This window comes from Sciurus vulgaris (assembly GCF_902686455.1).
Source record: "Sciurus vulgaris genome assembly, chromosome: 2".
Lineage (NCBI taxonomy): Eukaryota > Metazoa > Chordata > Mammalia > Rodentia > Sciuridae > Sciurus > Sciurus vulgaris.
The window spans coordinates 200,191,825-200,208,424 of NC_136462.1; the positions used below are offsets into that span (position 1 = coordinate 200,191,825).

A 16,600-nucleotide genomic window follows, 5' to 3' on the forward strand; every position below is an offset into this window, starting at 1 on the left:
TAGATTTAGTAAGTAACTGCATATATACACTCTTTAAGTTAATAACCTCCTCAGACGCTGAAAAGACTTGGAGCCTGAAATTATGGGAGAATTCACACACACATTTCCTCTGGTACTTTCTTTCTTTCTCAAATCTAAAAAGGCAATTAAACAGATGCAAGGAAAGATATGGTCTTAAGATTTTTTTAAAAGAAGTTCTGTTGATTTACATCATTGTAAAGACTTTTTGTTTGCTCAATAGTAATCATCAAAGTACAAAGAAACTCAATTTTAAATGGATAAATTGCTCTATTTCAAATGAAATAAATTCCTTTTCTTAGAGCCTAACCACCCAGACTGATTAATCTGAGTAGTTAAAAATATTTCAAAATGCATCTCACCATCCCACTCCTGTGTGTGATACAAATAGATTAAAACAACAACAAACTAGAAATGAGAGAAATTTATCCCTCCCAATTTTGAAGAGCTCATTCCTTCAGCAGTTACAGTTGCTACGGTGACATTGGTTTCTTGGAGACTGAAATAGCAGAATTATAGAATTTAAGAGCTTGTCCAATTTCTTCATTTATACCACAGGCCACTACAAGAAGGAATTCTAACCCACTGGACTCCTTCTGACATCACCCGCTGGTCTGTGAACTACCCACAGATCAGCCTGACAGGGTCCCTACATCATTTGGGTACACTCTGCCTGCAACTACCTTGCAGTGTTGTGTTCATTTCCTCATCATACTTGCTCAGTTTTTGTTTTTTTTTAAATCATAAAGAGCCTCAAAAAATCTTTGTGGACAGTAAATGTTGTCTTTTATTCAGTTCCTTACATTCACTCCAAATCACAAGCTCTGTCCCTCAGTCTCACTTCTAATCCATCCCCTTTGCCTCCCTGATAAATGACTGATCTTTAATCACTTGGTTTGAAATAATTTTGCCTCTGCCTACTAGTTACTCTATCTTTCTGGTATTAAAACGGGTGACAGCCTGTGACTCCTTTATTCCTAACCTCTGTAAAGGAAGATCCTTCCTGCTACCTCAGCCCTGGGGACCCCGACACTGAAGGGAGATGCTTTAACTTCTTAAGAGCAGGAAGACAGGCCTTGGCAGACTCTGGGGCCTCTCCCCTGCTGCACACCCCCTTCCACTCATCCACTGCTCCTTCTCGCATGCTGTGGTGAGAACTCAATAAAGTGTATAGGTCAAGTGTCGAGGGTAGTAAGTCATTTCCAGAAGCTGAAAGCAAAGACGTTTTCTTCATCTTGTTCTCAGACCTAATAAATTATCACCAGCTTAAATGCCATGGTGAGAACTAGTCCTAGAAGTGTTCTAAAACTTCCTGTTCCAATTTATTTCTCCAGTCTCCAAAAAGTAAAAATGTGCAATTAATTTTGCAATGGTGTGAACTCAGACAAGTGTTTCCAAGTTTCATAGAAAGATAAAAAACAAACACTTGCAACAATTCTTCCTAAACACTGAATGAATGAATGAATGAACACCACAAAACTGGTGCACATTAGACCTCAGACCTGTAGTCAAGAATCTGATTTTAATTTTAGGTTGGCCATCGGATCTCAATAAGCAGATATTGAACAGCTTTGCCTCATTTCCTATGAGAAATGCTACTAGACTATAGATTCATTTATAAAACAATATGAAGTGCATTTTGTGATTAAATTCTAACATTAACAGTCCTGTATAGGTTTTAAGTGCACAATAAATAAATGAGTGCTACAATTTAGTGTTTGTTCCTTTAATGTATGCTTTCAGTAATTATTTTCATTTCGATTGCTGGCTAAGAGGCACTTAGAGATACTTCTGTCTAGACAAAAGGATGAAGCCCCTGCTTGACAACGGAGCCACTATTCTGATGTGACTCTGCAATTCAAAGATTAGGGACAATAGAGTTGTAATGGCAATGTCTAATTTCAATCACCAATCAATGTCATGAAAAACAGAACTTTTATTTTGAGATATTTAAAAAACGTTTTCTTGGTCACTAAATATGGCACATGTCCGTTCCCCATCAGAAGCCTGTTTCGTGTCGTCATAGTCATACATTTGTGTGGATAGTTTCTATAAAGTTTGACAGAAACCAAAAGTCAATAGTAAGAGTGAAACATCCATCAATTTATTGGCATCATCATTTATGAACAAGACAGGATTTTCTTTTTTTTCATGAAGCAAGATGATGTTTATCTGCCATAACATGTGCTCACACTTCTTCACCTTGAAAATGTAGCATTTTGAACTTTAGTCAGGGTCTAGGAGGAAAAAAGAAAATGCAACAGTTGCCAGCCAGTTCTGTATGTTTTCTTAAACATCCAACATGAATACCAGAAAGGAACTTCCTACAGTGAACCTCAATGTAACTGTGGCTTCAACTCCCTTGGGAGGTGGGATCCCTGGCCAGCTCTGAGCACACAGGGCCTCACCAAGTGGCATTCCCCAGTAAGTAAATCTAACACTTGCCTAGGAAGAAAGACACTACTTTGCCTTTAAAAGCTGTCACTATCCCTTGTGCTGATGGGGAGGGTCCTCACTGCTGAGATGTAAGCAGAGGGTCTCATGCTTTGTGTGCAGGAGCTGGACAGAACTTACTGACCCCAAGGACATGGAAAAGTCACAGGGTCAGATGCAGTATCTGATGTAGCACCACTGCAGAGACTAAGAGATATTCTCAGCTTGCTGTTGACACAAAATGCAACATAGAGTCAGGTCTCATACATAGGAACTTATGAGATTAGACAGAGCCCCTAAAAAAGGGCTTAATTCAAAACACTGTATCTCTTGACTCGAAATTAAATGCCTATCAATTAAAAATGAGAATGCAAAGTGCTCAGGGGAGACAGCTCTACTAAGCAAAACTGCTCACATCCAGGAGTTGCCAAAGGGTTAATATTTACCTCACTTCTGTGCTATGGTGTGTCTGCAGCTTTTTAAAAAGCAAAACAAGAAAATTAAATCTGAAAAACCCGTTCTGATAATTTGCCTTATCTTTGAAATAACAATGTCAAGAAAGTAGCTGAGAGATCAAATCATTTTTGTAGTTTGGAGTACAAAAGTCTGAACTTATCAACGTTACAGAACTGTCTTTTTATTGCATAAGAATGAAACTTTACATCACCAACGTCTTTGCAGAACTAAAATGAACCAAACAGTCTAAAAGCATAATAAATTCAGCAAAACAGTATTCACTGCAGGGTCTTGCAGATTTTACTGCTCGGCAAAACAGCAGGACCCTTGCTGTACGCACAGTCCTTGTGTTCAGGAAATGGTGATTTGTGAGGACATTAGCAGATGTGGGGGAAATAAAAATGCAAAGAGCTGTAATTTTTCATGCTCCTGAACTGTTATGTAACTCTAATAGCCATTAGAAAACTGAGGAGTTTATTCTCCAAATTATTCGATTTTGTGCAGACAAATGAAACAGGTTTAATTAAAATAAGATGGCTCTCTACCTAAGCATTGCTAAATGAACTGAAAATCAATGTGCCAATTACTTCTGCTTGTCAGGGCCCAAAAGGACATCCTTTTATCATGTCACAGGACTTCTATACCTTGTATGTTTTAAATTATTATCCCAATAACTAACTTTGAAATGGCTGACTAAAAAAATGAACAGAAGCCCCAACTAGAATTAGTTTGAATTTTATGTAGCTCTATAAAATTTAAGATGCAACTCTTCTAAATAAATCCATAACTTACTGGTTATTCCTTTTTCACTTTCACAATTTTTATGCTACTGCCAGAAGTCTTCTCGGCATTTGCTTTGAATTCTGCCTTCAGTGCATCCCTCACTGCTTTTGCACAGATCTGAGAGTATCGGATGTAGCTGGGAGAAAAGGAGAGAAGATACGTTAATTATCAATAATCCTGCCAGAAGGCTGTGTTACTGCATTTTTGGTTTCTTTCCTATACTTTTAACTTTGGTTTAGTTGTACATTATTGCAGAATTGGACTTAAAACTAATTCCAAAAGGAACCTCTAGAAAGAAAAAGAAAGAAATGTGCCAAAGGATCAATTGATTTTTGGTTCAGTGATCACGATTTCTTTTAATTTACAGTAAAGGGTTAGACACAGGAAAACAAAAAACAACAACAAAAAAGAAACCCAGAACAAAATGTTAAGGGATGATACAACACAAATGATTTTTCCATTTCTCTCCTCAAAACTTCTTTAATTATATTATTCTTACAAGGTAAGGTATTTATAATTGACAGAAAAAACTACTTTGAACCAAAACAGTTCTTTCTCTGATACATATCTAAAGGCCTCCCTGAGAATACTAGACTGTGTCTCACAAGCCTGCCATGAACATATCTCCTAATCAAGGTTTCTAAATTATGAAAAGTCCTCAGAGAACACCATCCAACCTAGCAGAGTACCTAAAAACCTGCTCCCTGCTTGGCAGACGAACTTCTATCAACATCCTATTTTCCCAATAGATGTTGGATCACTTTTCACACTTTTTTGAAAACAGGAAGTGGGTGGTGGCAGCTACTGCTCATGTCTTAGAACTTGTTTTGGGGTGTCAGAGGCAGAACTTCCAATGCCTGCTACCACTCCTACTAACTGGGTGACTTGCAGGCTGCTCAGCCCTTGTCAGCTTGTTTATTCACCTGTAAAAACAATAGAATAAAAGAATAATAATACCTGCCCTGCAGGGGCTTGGGAGGAGGAATAGTGCGGAAAAAGCCTGGATCCCATAGTAGGTGGCTTAATAAATGGTTCCTGTCACTGCTTTTCTAGTCCACTGCACTCGGCTTGACCTCAGCAAGTCGGGGAACCTGGCTACTCGGGAGTAGGTAAAGTTACCACTACCAACTTAGGCAACGCGCAAGGTGTCGCCTGGAGTGGAGAGACCCGCGTCACACCGGGCCAAGGCTCCCACTGCACAGGGCAGTCCACGCCTAGGCTCCAAGCCACCGCTCTCCTCTGCAGAGGTCTGCACGACTCAGGGGGGCTTCCACCCTTTTCCACAAGGACACCGAGGTCAAGGGGCAACTGAATACCGGAGGGCACGCAACCCTGCGGGGCTGTCCGTGCGTGCCGCCGAGGCCCGAGGGCGCACAGCTGGCGCAGGGGTCGCCCCCCGGCGTCCCGCGTCCTCCAGGGCCCTGCAGGCCGGACGCCCTTGTCCATGGCGACGCCATCTTGGCGGCGGCGCCGGGGCCCTGGGCCCGGTGGGCAGGGCCGGCCACGTGTGGGCCACCTCCCGTCGCGACTCTGGCGCCGGGCCCGCGCGCTCCCCTCCGGAGGCCCGGGCCTACCTGAGTCCAGCCTGTCGCCAGTACGCCACCATGATGTCGCGAGAGCGGGCGCGTCGGGTCGAATCGCGAGGATGCGGCTGTAGCAGCTCAGCCCGGCGGCCGGAAAGTCAGGCCTGAGAAGCGGAAGGGGCGGGGCTCGCGGACCTGCCAATCACTACCTATCGCCCCGCCCCCGCAAAGCCCCTGCAGCAACACCGCGGAGGCCCCCCGCCGCCTGGAGCCAATCCTCGGGCAGGCGGGCCAGCGACGCCTGCCCATTGGCTCCTGAGGTGCCCCGCGGGCGGTTTACAGCAAGGCCGCGCCGGGCCCCCGCCCGAGGCGCGAGGACGTGGCTGCCATGCAGAGCCGGGCAGAGACCGGCCAGTTCCGGGGCGCTATGCGGGCCTCCAAGGAAAGGAGTTGCTCTCACCCTTCAATCACGGAAAACACTATAATCAAGAAAAACACCACAGTCCAAAGATTTTTTATTAACAAGGAGTGTTTAATTTGCTTCATTTTAAGCAGGATGAGATGCTCCACAGTTCCAAGAGTTGCAGTCATCAGTACTTTAATTCAGTCCTCTTCAGTGAATTTGCTGGCTCTGATTGTATTTATAACAAAAGCAACAAATTATCAGCTATCTAAAGAGATGGAACTAACTATATTGGAAAATGAAAATAGATTTTATCATTAGATCAGAATTAAAAAAATCAAACGAGGATAAGATAAAGATTTAAGAAATTGTTTTTCATTAGGATATTACACCTTTTTTCCAGAACAAGTATAACAGAAATTATACAAGTCACTTTTTGTGAAACATTAATATTTAGCAATGTTTTGTTTAGTTGAAATGTTATTTCAGTTGTAAAAACCATCTCCGGTTACAAAAAAACATAATCAGAAACCTTATCGGATTTAACTTGCTTTTACAAATATCCTAAGAATTCTTTAGCTAAACAGTATTTTAAATAGAAAAACACTAATTTTTGAAAGTTTGGTATTTTTCTGTCGTTTTATGTACACATATTAACTGGTCTCTTTATAAAAGGTGATCTCATTAAGCATTGTAAAATAAAGGCAAGAGCTCATCACCTTTTAACAAAAATATTTTGTATGCAACAACTTCAAGTATCAAAGATATCATTTAGTGATTAAAACTGCTTGTATGCTACAAAATATTAAACAAAATACATTTACTGGATTTTTCACCTCTCAGCTACTCTCTGGCATCAAAAATAAGGATAGTCCATTGATAAAACCTGCAGTGCGAATCACTCAGGGGTTAGTTTGGGCCAGTCACTCCGTCCCCACCCCCAATTTTTCTTTTCTTCCCCAAACGCCCCCACACCCCCACCATGGCACCGTATTATTAAAAACATCAAGTACCTGGGATTTATGCTTCACATCAAGACATCATTTGAGTAATTTCAAATGATGTACAGCTCTTCATGTAAAAAAGATGTTTTGTGGTCACAATTACCTCAAAAAGTAATTATATTCAAATAACCTGACATATCATGCCTTAGCAATTACAAAACCATGATTTTGACACATGGCAATTTATAAGTTAGGCAAATGTGAAATGCTAAAAGATGTGAACAGCTGTACTGTTTAAGTGTAAGTGTTCTGTTAAGAGTGCTGCAGAACTCAGGTAATGACTTTATTTTTTAGTTAACATCACCAGCCCACGATACAGCATGCTAAATCATAAAGTACAGATCCAAGGAAGGTAATACCTTTACTAAGTTACAAAACTTTGGCAAATCAATACAGTACTCTTTAATACAATAAAATATTATTTATGTTGAAGTCACATATTAGACTTAGTGATGATTTTCACTCCAAAAATATCATTTAAGTACCAAATCAAAACACTGTGGGTTTTTAGCAGAGCAAGTTATTTTATACAATTTAATGTCTTTCAACACTATACAATTCCTCCTTTTAGAGTCAGTTCCCCCACGCAGGCTGTTCTAGTCTGTATTAGCAAGGTGAGTGTGTAGGGGCTCTGCTTGCTGGTCCAAAGTCAGGTACAGTTCCAATGTCTGAAAAGTGTTAAAATTCTATTTTAAGGAGATACAATGTCAACGCCAATTTCTCCCAAGTACTTTTTTAAAAAACTGCTAAATTTTCACATAAATACTAGAACCCTAGAAATTAGTCATTTCAAGTCACACTAACCTCAGATGATCCCTTGGATTTTAGAAGCCCTGTATCTTTTTGTTTTGATCAAGTCACATAGCCTTACTCCAGATTATTAGAAAAAAAAAAATTCTAACTAAAATATAGTTATAATTTTTAAATAACAAATAAATACACTGTCTGCTTGGAGATTCCTGGGGACCTGATGTTCTATATCGACTTTTATCATTTCTCTACAAATGCCGCCGCCGCCATTGGTGTCCTAATGCTTCCTCTTGCTGAAGCTGTCAACTCTTCAATTTCAGCATTTAATTTATGTATTACCCATTCCATTGCTTCTCGGCCCTTAAAAAAAAATCCAATACATTTATTGTTACTGAGTGAAAGCAAAGGTCTGTACAACAGGAAGTAACAGGGAGTGTTACGAGCATAACTAAGCCCCAAGAGGACAGATTGTTTTTGTCCTTGCTTTCTTTTTTCTAATATTATTTACCCAATATCAAATGCCTTGAGCAAGTGGCTTGATCCATAAACTGATTTTTATTTTGTATGCAAAAGATGTTCTCAAAATAATCTACAATTAAATGACAGCATGTCTTATTCATTTCATGATTGGCGTGGCCAAACCCTTATTCATGTCTAAATTTTAGATTAAAATTGGGTACCAGGCCCTGAAGCATGTGGTCCTTGACTCCCTCCTCACTCCTTTCCGCTTGGTACTCTACGCAATTCCTTGAGGAATGGAAGGAGCATGCTGTGACTCCTGTGTCAGGGCCTATGCACACACGGTTCTTCCACCCCAGTGCTCTTTCTGGCCTGCCCCACAACCCACTGCCACTCAGCCGGTGGCAGAGACATCCGTCACTACACACCCTCCTGCCTGTCCTTACTCTCCCCTTCTTCAATGTGTGCTGTGAAATTTGTGTTGTTTTCCTGTGAACTCAACGAGGGCAGGGACCACATTTGCTTTGTTCCCTGATGTTATCTTGTCCCCAGGCCAGCCTAGCACTCTGCCTGGCACAGAGAAAGTGCTGTATGACTGTATTAAACATGTGTACAAAACAGTGCATTAGTTGACTCTTTCCCCAAATTTACTTGTTTTAAATCATGTGCTCTCTATGAGATCAATTCTTGATGGGGCAAAAATTGGTTCTTTGGGGTGATGGAAAAAATTCAACTCATATCTAAATCACATATATATGTATGTAGTGTTAAATAATCTCACAGATATGGTGTTAGAAGAAAAATGTCGGGCTGGGGATATAGCTCAGTTGGTTGAGTGCTTGCCTTGCAAACACAAGGTCCAGGGTTCAAATCCCCAGTACCGTGGAAAAAAAAAAAAAAAAAAAAAAAAAGAAGAAAAATGTCTAAGATCAATGAAGGGGATGATGATAAAGAGTGGTCATGAGACAGCACTTGAACTGCGCACAGCTACACAGCATTAAGCACTTCTATGTGCTGGGCCTTGGGCCACACATGTTCCATGTTATCTCATTTACCTCATGCCAATCCTGTAAGATGGGCAATCTCCACTTCACAGATGGGAAACCAAGGCACAGAAAAGTTAACTTGATTGCCCAAGGTTGAAAGGCTGGTCAAAGCTTGCCATGTAAACCCTATGTGCTAGACTACAGAGCCTGGGCAAATAAATGCCTGATGGCGTCTGGCTTCTCCCTGCAGAGTGGCTGAGAGTCAGCTTACAAGGACAAACATGCTCAGCTTAAGATCTTCCAGAAACAAACCCAGAGACAGCAAGCCATCATGTAGCAGCTACTTACTTTACTAGCATTAGAAGATATCGTGCTTGCCATCAGCCCTTCCAGGTAACTGCTAAGGCTGACTCCCTGCACAGAGATGATGGCTTCCTGCGTCAAAATAGTCCTGGCACAAAACAAACACAATGTGAGATGACCCAACTTTCCTCTTTTAAAAAGGTTTAATAAAAAAATCAAAACTCCTTGTAACATATGTTTGTCAAAATATTTTTACTTACTTTTCTGGGTCTTGAGGATGTGGTTTGTATATAAGTCTCTCATCCACTGAAACCATATTTGTAAAGGAAATCTACAGAACAAGGGGATAAAAAGCAAATCATGGGGCTGGGGCTGTATCAGCGGTAGAGCACTTGCCTAGAATGTGTGAGGCACTGGGTTTGATTCTTAGTACCACATTTAAATAAATTAAATAAAGGTCCATCGACAATTTAAAAAAATATTTTTTAAAAAAAGCAAATCATTTTGGAAACAAAGATTAAAAAAATTTCCAAAATTAACACATAAACCAAAATCTTACTAGCTAAACATACAAAACAACAAAAAGTCAACCACAAATAAGCCACTTTGATATTATTGTATAAATACAACTTAAATTTCACTTTTGCTGTCTACTTTTTATTTAAAAAAAATTAGGAAAAGTATAATAACAATATGCACATGATCCTGAATTCACTTCATTGGGTGGTACTAAAAGGACCATTAGAGCAACCAGCTGAGAAGCTCAGCAGTGCCAACTGACTGCAGCTCCAAAGACTGACTCTGCACACACCCAGCTGATATCAACTATAAGACAAAAAATTAAGCCAAACAGTTCAAACTAAAGCAAGAGAGAGCCAAGACTTACATTAGTAGATTTAAGTTCCATTGTTTTCTCTACAGGATCAACTACAGAATGTTCTTGCACATATGTTTTGGTTCTTGCTGAACCAATAAGCTAAGAAAAACATTCAGAATTAGTAATCAGAGGAGGAAGGATTTCTTACTGAGTGTATCAATATTTTATTTGATTGTATAAATGTGTTACAATAGCTTAACCCAAAATCTGTTTTGAAAAAACAGGTGGAAACAAAGGTCAGAAAGAAGGCCTATTGGAGGGTAAGAGAAACTCACACATCCTGGATGAGACAAGACTGCCATACCCAACACCTCTCCCACAGGCAGTCAGGAACCAGCCTGAGAGTGTGTGCAATCTAAGGCAGGACACCGAACTGCCGAGGTGCGCCAGTGAAGCGCTGATGCTGAAACACAGAAATTGGAAGATTTGGGGCCACACGGCATCTAGAAGAGGGACAGCCCAGGAGCATGTCGGTGTCTCCTGGGGTGGTTCACAGGAAAGGCCACACAGCTTCAGGCTCCAGATACAAAACAGCCATCTTGTGGTGGAGGATCCCAGCAGCAGCAGGGAGTAGCCCTGTGCTTGACCCCAGGCCTGCTCCCTGTTCTTATTCACTTCTGTGTCCCTGCCACCTAATGCTGTGCTTTTTGTACAGGGGATGAGTGTATTCCTGTTGAAAAATATGTACCTAAGATTCCTGAGTAGGGCTGACTTCAGTGAGGAGACCCTCTACAGAAACCTGGCTCCACTTGCCACACCAGTTTTATCACACTGTGATGAAATGGCATTCCAGTTTCTTGCTGGTTAAAGTGGATCACTAAAGCCTGCTCATTTGTAACTGACTAGAACTGTTTCCCCTGCATGGGAAGGAGTACAGGCTGAGGCACAAATATGACAACGCTGAGTACTAGAACATTCCCCTTAATGTGCACCACCTATTATCGACCACAGCAACTGTCACCTAACAGTCATGACCAGACCATTACACCTAAATTTTATTGGTCTCAAGTTGCTGGCAAAAGTGGGAGGAACAGAATAAACTCCTTTTAGGTTATACAGCATCAGCTGGTTCCCTTCAGAAGATTCTATCGGGTGCCTTCATGAAGACTGTAATAATATTTCCAATTCATTATACACTCGTAACTCAAGTTTATTATAATACAATTTGAACTGATGCAAAAATGATATTCAGAATCTGCTCCCACAACCTATTTGAAATTATAATGTGTTTTAGGAAACTTCTGCACTGCAGGCACACTTCTGGGGGAATCAAGGCATACTTACAGACTTCACGATGGACGGCAGTCCCCACTCTGTGCTGAGAAGTCTGTGGCTGTGCAGCTTTCCAGAGGGATCTACATGCCTGTCCAGCACATCAACTCCAACCACACTCGGGTTCATAGGGTTTGGGTATTTCTGCATAGCAGCTGTTGTAACAGTTTCCCATGGGTGGCTGCCAACACAAACCCAAAATCAAATGTTTAAAAATATGCATGTGAATTAAGCAATTTTTATAACTTATCAAATCATTCTTTATAATGGAAATCTAATTCGTTTACCTAGGGACAATTATTTTCTGAACAGTGACTGAATGATGATTTTGGGAGCTTGATCTACACTTTTTTTTTTTTTTTTTAATGGACACAATGCCTTTATTTTATTTATTTTTATGTGGTGCTGAGGATCACACCCAGTGCCTTACACATGCTAGGCAAGTGCTCAGCCATCGAATTGCAACCCCAGCCCTTGGTCTGCATTTTTAATGTGTACAGAATTTGGTATTTTTCTAGAACACAGGTTATATAATGTAATTGATAGCTATAATATCCAATTATCTACACAGCATTAAAGTACAGTTTCTTAAACAATCTTTCCTATTTACAATTATCCACTTTCACATAAAATTGTTTCTAAGAAGCACTACTAATTCATAAAAAAATCTATTGAAAAATTATGTTCTGAAACAAGTAGCAAAAACTGCCCCCCCGACACTTTTGGTGGTGCTGAGGATTGAACCCAGGAGTGTTCTACCATCGAGCTCCATCCCCAGCCCTTATAATTTTTTATTTTGAAACAGGGTCTTGCAAAGTGGCCCAGGTTGGCCTTGAACTTGCAATTGTCCTGCCTAAGCCTGCTGAGGAGCTGGGATTACAGGTGTGCACCACGATGCCTGTCTAAAACCAGTCATAATACCATTTATTCTTTTGTTTGACCACAATCCTATGAAGTCATAAAGAATACAAGAACTTCTAGGCACTGTAAATTCTTATAGGAATTATAGAAGATTCAAAGATTTGTTGATTTAATTATGAAAAATTTCTCTACATTAATGTAAAAGTGTCCTCTTCAGCCAATATCCATTATTTTCCTCAAAGAAGTGATTCTGATTTCTGTTTTGCAAGGGTTGCTCAATACAATAAAAAGTTCAGGGCTCCCAACGGGCTATTTTCTAATAATCTCTCTTAACATAATAGGCAGTTCTTATTGCCTAGGACTGAAGTAGTTAACAATACCATATCATTTGAGAACTTGTAGAGTCTTTATTTTCTTGAAAAGGCATATGTGCTTGAGTGATTCAAAATGTGATATATATTAGTTCTTTACAAACTTCTGTGAATTAGCTGCTTTAGATGTCCCTCTCACGAAAAGCCTGCTTCAACAGGTGGTCTGGTCCACCTGCTTGACTGATCCCAATCCTTTCCACAGTATCTATCTGTGCTTTTGTTTTCATTTAAAGGAAAAAGATCTGGAGATGATGTTTCAAGTCATACTTGACTGATATAAATCACCCAGCATTACTTATTTTTCTAAAAGTAGAACAGGTAAAAATTAACTTCAGAGAACTCAAGACTGACAACTAAATCTTGTTAACAGACAGGAAACCTCAACTCCATTAATGTCTCAGAACCCTGGACAACCAGTGACATGATTTTTAATGTCTTCCTTTTCTCTATAATATTGTATAAATTAAACTGATTTTGTTTTTAATCTCAAGCCTTATTCAGTAATCAATGCACATATGTAAGTGGAGCAGCTTCATAAATCCAAACAGCCTCAGAATTGGAAGTGATATAGGCCAAGCACTCTGATTATCACCAAGGCAACTATCTAAAATGAAAATCAGATGAACACTTTCCCTGTCCATCCAGTCATATACCAATAGTGAGCTGGCTTCCATGTGCTTATCTCTTCCTCTTACCCTCTCTAAAAAATTAATAACTGCAAGGTTTCAGGGTGGTAATGCATTATTTGTAATTTTGCCCACCTCTGTGTTCTTAAATCAACTTGAAAACATCGATGTTGACATAGCTTGAACTAAGATTGCTTTATGAAACAAAGTAGCTCAAACATTACAAAGGTTGCATATTACAATTAACAACCTTCCAACAATTATTTAAACATAATTATGTGAAAAAGATCTAACACTAAAAGACATTCAAATAGAGCACCAAAGTGGAGTCAAGGGAACCTAACAGTGGCTTACAGTCCTGTTCAATTTCTTCACCTATAAAATGAGGTGGGGTTGGGCATGGTGGCACACACCTGTAATCCCGTGATCAGGAGGCTGAGGTCGGAGGATCACAAGTTCCAGGCCAGCCCTAGCAACTTAGTGAGTCCCTAAGCAACTTAGCAAATAAAACAGAAAATAATATATATAAAATATAAAACAAAACAAGAAAGGGCTGGAAATGCGGATCACTGGTTCAACCCCCTGCACCAAAAAAAAAAAAAAAAAAAAAAAAAAAAAAAAAAAAAAAAAAGAGGTGGGCACAATCCCAATTCCACTGAGGCAGCAGCAGTATCTTGATTTACTTACTACAAAGTAACCAGTCCAAAGATTGGTGCCTAGCACATATTAGGTATTCTTATATGTTGAAGTCATCAACTCAACATTAACCGTAAGCTAGGTCTCAGGAGGAAGTGCTGGAAAATCAAGGATGGGTAGACAGAACTTGGGTATGGTTCTGACAGCAATCCTGAAGATGGAACCCATAAAAATGATAAGATCTGTGAGAGGAGAAGATGATTTTGACTTCAGGAATGCTGAGTCTGAAGAGGCAGTGGACAAGTGGGTGGTGATTTCAGGTGTCTGGTAGGCACCTGAAAATAACAATGGGACTTTTCCTGAGAGGCTGGAGATCAAAGTACAGATCTGGGTGCCATAAATGAGTGTGCATGGGCTGGCACCCTGACTGAGCAGCTCGGACTGTCTGGAGAGGAGGCACCACCAGAGCTGCTGCTCCTTCTCCTGGAACATGTGCAGCGTTTATTGGAACATGCCTATCTTCTAGAAGGAGATCCCAGAGTGCTCGTCAAATCTTAAGAGGTCTGTGGCCAAAAGGAAAAAAGAGTAAGATCTTACTGATGAAATGGAAGACAGGAAGGCCGACAACTGGACCTAACTCAACATTTACACTAATAGGGAAAAAATAAGGGAGATGTTGAAAAAAAGGACAGGAGTGGACACAGGAGTTGGGGTGAGGTGAGGAGGTTAGGGAGAAGGGAGTTCTAAAAGCCAGACTCAGTACCAAGCACTTCTGAAGCATTCGGACTCGGGCAAGGACCTTGGTGCTGAGTGACTAGAGAAGGTCACTGCCAGATTAAAGAACACTGGGAGGACTACAGTGTAAAGACCGGGGTCTGTCTGTCCTCCCCGCCCGGGAGGGCGCTAGGCTTCAGGGAGAAAAGCGAGCTTCCGTCTGGGTCCTTCTTTCTGCGTGAGCTGGCCCTCGGAGAGGTCTGACGCCCGCGAGTGTGGACCTCTGTAGAAATCGCCCTCAGAAACACCTGCGAACTCCAATGTCTAACGTAGACAATACTACAAAGCTACAATACTGAAAACGGTGTGGCGGCAGCAGCAAGAGGAGCGGACAAGGGCGGACGGTCACCGCGATGCCCACGACAAGGCGGCATTTCACAGCCGGGCGGGAGAGGCAGGTCAGTCGGCGGAAAGGGCGCCCTGCTGCTCCTGCGGCGGTTCCTCCGTGTGCGGAGAGCGCGCCGGCGGCCGCAGGCCTGGCCGCCGCAGGTGCGGACGCGCAGGGCAGTGAGGGCGCCTGGGCCTGGCGAGTGGCCGCGGCCTGGCCGTCGCCTCCCACTCGCGGGCCTCAGTGGGGCCACGGTCGCGGGCTCCGCCTCCAGCCCCAGGCCCGAGGCCGTGCTCCCAGGGCCCCCGACGGACACGGGGCAGGCCGGCTGCGCCGGAGCGCGGCCCTCGAGCCCCGACGGCGCGGGCCGGGGCCCCGACGGCGGGGCGGGGCCAGGGGCTGGGGTCGTGACCTTGCCCCGCCCGCGGGCCCGGCTCGGCCCTCCCGGGGGCCTCTGCGCCCGCCCGCGCCCGGACTTACTCGAAGACGTGCTCTGAGGTCCAGATCTTCATGGTGCCGGCGGCCCGAGCCCTGTCCGGAAGACTCTGGGGGACAATGAGGCACCGAGGCACACAGCCCCGCCCCACCCGCACCCGGCGGCAGCGCAGCGCGCAGGCGCCGTCGGGCCCGGCGCGAGGACGTCCCGACGCGCGGCCTTGCGCCCTATCCCGGCCGGGCCAGGCCTCAGCGCCGCGCGGCGCAACTGGGCCCCGCCCACTGCGGGCGCAGCGCGTCGGCGCAACCTGGCTCCGCCCCGCGGCGCAATAGGCCCCGCCCCCTGCGGGCGCAGCGCGCCGGCGCAGAGCTGGCGGCGCGGGCTTAGCTGTGGCTGTGCTGCGCAGGCGCGGTTCGTCGCGTCGGCCTCGTCCACTCTGCTTGGGGTTCCCTGCGAAGCCTTGTAGCCAACCCGCCACCCTTCTCGGTGCGGGCACCACCTGCCCGCGGTGGGAATGACTCGCGTGGCCCTTGGGCGGGGTCGTGGCGCCCTCCACCCTGCCGCAGACCGTCCACAGTTGGTCTGTATCACCCCGAGAGCATCTTGTTCGACTCCCCTGGGAGGAAGCCTTTGAATGCGAGGATCTTGCTTCTGGTGCTGGTGATGAGTCTCGGTGCCCCACCTAGGAAAGGCTCAGTGACCACTGGAGAAGGACATAATTGCTTTTGCAATGAATTAACGAAACCATCTAGTGTATCAGTTTGACTTCCACAAGACTGTAAGCCTCCGCCAGACTTGTGCAGGATTCCTTGTACCTACCTACCTAGTGATCATTTGTTGCTCAGAGGAATGACTAAGAAGTGAGGGGCCCGAGGGGATGGCCATTGATTCCATTCCGAGGTGAGCCTTGTCCAGGGGAGGAACTTCTGGCGTACCTCTCAGGAGTCTTCCCAGCCCTGCCGCCCCACTCACCACAACCTTGTATCTTCCAAAAGAACAGCTTCCATTTGAAACGATGGTTGTGGAAGACAAGCTTTACCCCTGGTTTCTTAAAAGCTAGGCAAAAGTACTGCCACCTTGTTCCTAGCTTGCTTGATTGTTAAAAACAAAAGGTTAATTTAAGAAGGTAGATAATTTTTTAAAATAGCCGAAGTCCTTTATAAAAAACAAACAAACAAACAAACAAAAACAAAAAAAACCCAGAAAAGTTACATTAGACCGGAAGGAAATAATATGGTTGGGTAGTTGCAACTTAGCAATTTGTGGTACCTAGGATTTAAAAACCCAAACCCCGGCAGTAC

At 43.1% G+C, this 16,600-nt stretch overlaps 2 protein-coding genes across 5 annotated transcripts; both read right to left on the reverse strand.

Moving 5' to 3' along the window:
- Positions 1-2,100: 2,100 nt before the first annotated feature.
- Positions 2,101-5,422, reverse strand: ATP5F1E (ATP synthase F1 subunit epsilon). Its single transcript, XM_079126642.1, has 3 exons — positions 5,265-5,422; positions 3,700-3,826; positions 2,101-2,255 (listed from the first exon to the last, which is right to left on the reverse strand). The coding sequence occupies exons 1-2, from the start codon at positions 5,294-5,296 to the stop codon at positions 3,703-3,705; spliced, it is 156 nt and encodes a 51-aa protein (XP_078982768.1). The 5' UTR covers positions 5,297-5,422; the 3' UTR covers positions 2,101-2,255; positions 3,700-3,702.
- Positions 5,423-6,886: 1,464 nt separating this feature from the next.
- On the reverse strand, positions 6,887-15,564 carry PRELID3B (PRELI domain containing 3B). Of its 4 annotated transcripts, none has more exons than XM_079127399.1 (6): positions 15,344-15,564; positions 11,280-11,448; positions 10,005-10,094; positions 9,379-9,449; positions 9,164-9,266; positions 6,887-7,730 (listed from the first exon to the last, which is right to left on the reverse strand). In XM_079127399.1, the coding sequence occupies exons 1-6, from the start codon at positions 15,373-15,375 to the stop codon at positions 7,611-7,613; spliced, it is 585 nt and encodes a 194-aa protein (XP_078983525.1). In that variant the 5' UTR covers positions 15,376-15,564; the 3' UTR covers positions 6,887-7,610. The 4 variants fall into 4 exon arrangements, with proteins under 4 accessions (XP_078983525.1, XP_078983526.1, XP_078983528.1 ...); XM_079127400.1 differs by lacking the exon at positions 15,344-15,564 and adding an exon at positions 14,885-15,257; XM_079127402.1 differs by lacking the exon at positions 15,344-15,564 and adding an exon at positions 14,832-15,091.
- Between the last annotated feature and the right edge of the window lie 1,036 nt (positions 15,565-16,600).

Excerpts from the sequence above, each read along its gene's own strand:
- ATP5F1E (XM_079126642.1), bottom strand. The coding sequence starts at position 5,296 with ATGGTGGCGTACTGGCGACAGGCTGGACTCAG. Across the intron at positions 3,827-5,264 it reads TGGCGACAGGCTGGACTCAG|CTACATCCGATACTCTCAGA; the intron begins GTAGGCCCGGGC and ends CTTTTCTCCCAG.
- PRELID3B (XM_079127399.1), bottom strand. The coding sequence starts at position 15,375 with ATGAAGATCTGGACCTCAGAGCACGTCTTCGA. Across the intron at positions 9,450-10,004 it reads TGGAACTTAAATCTACTAAT|ATTTCCTTTACAAATATGGT; the intron begins GTAAGTCTTGGC and ends CTTGTTCTGTAG. Across the intron at positions 9,267-9,378 it reads CATCCTCAAGACCCAGAAAA|GACTATTTTGACGCAGGAAG; the intron begins GTAAGTAAAAAT and ends GTTTTGTGCCAG.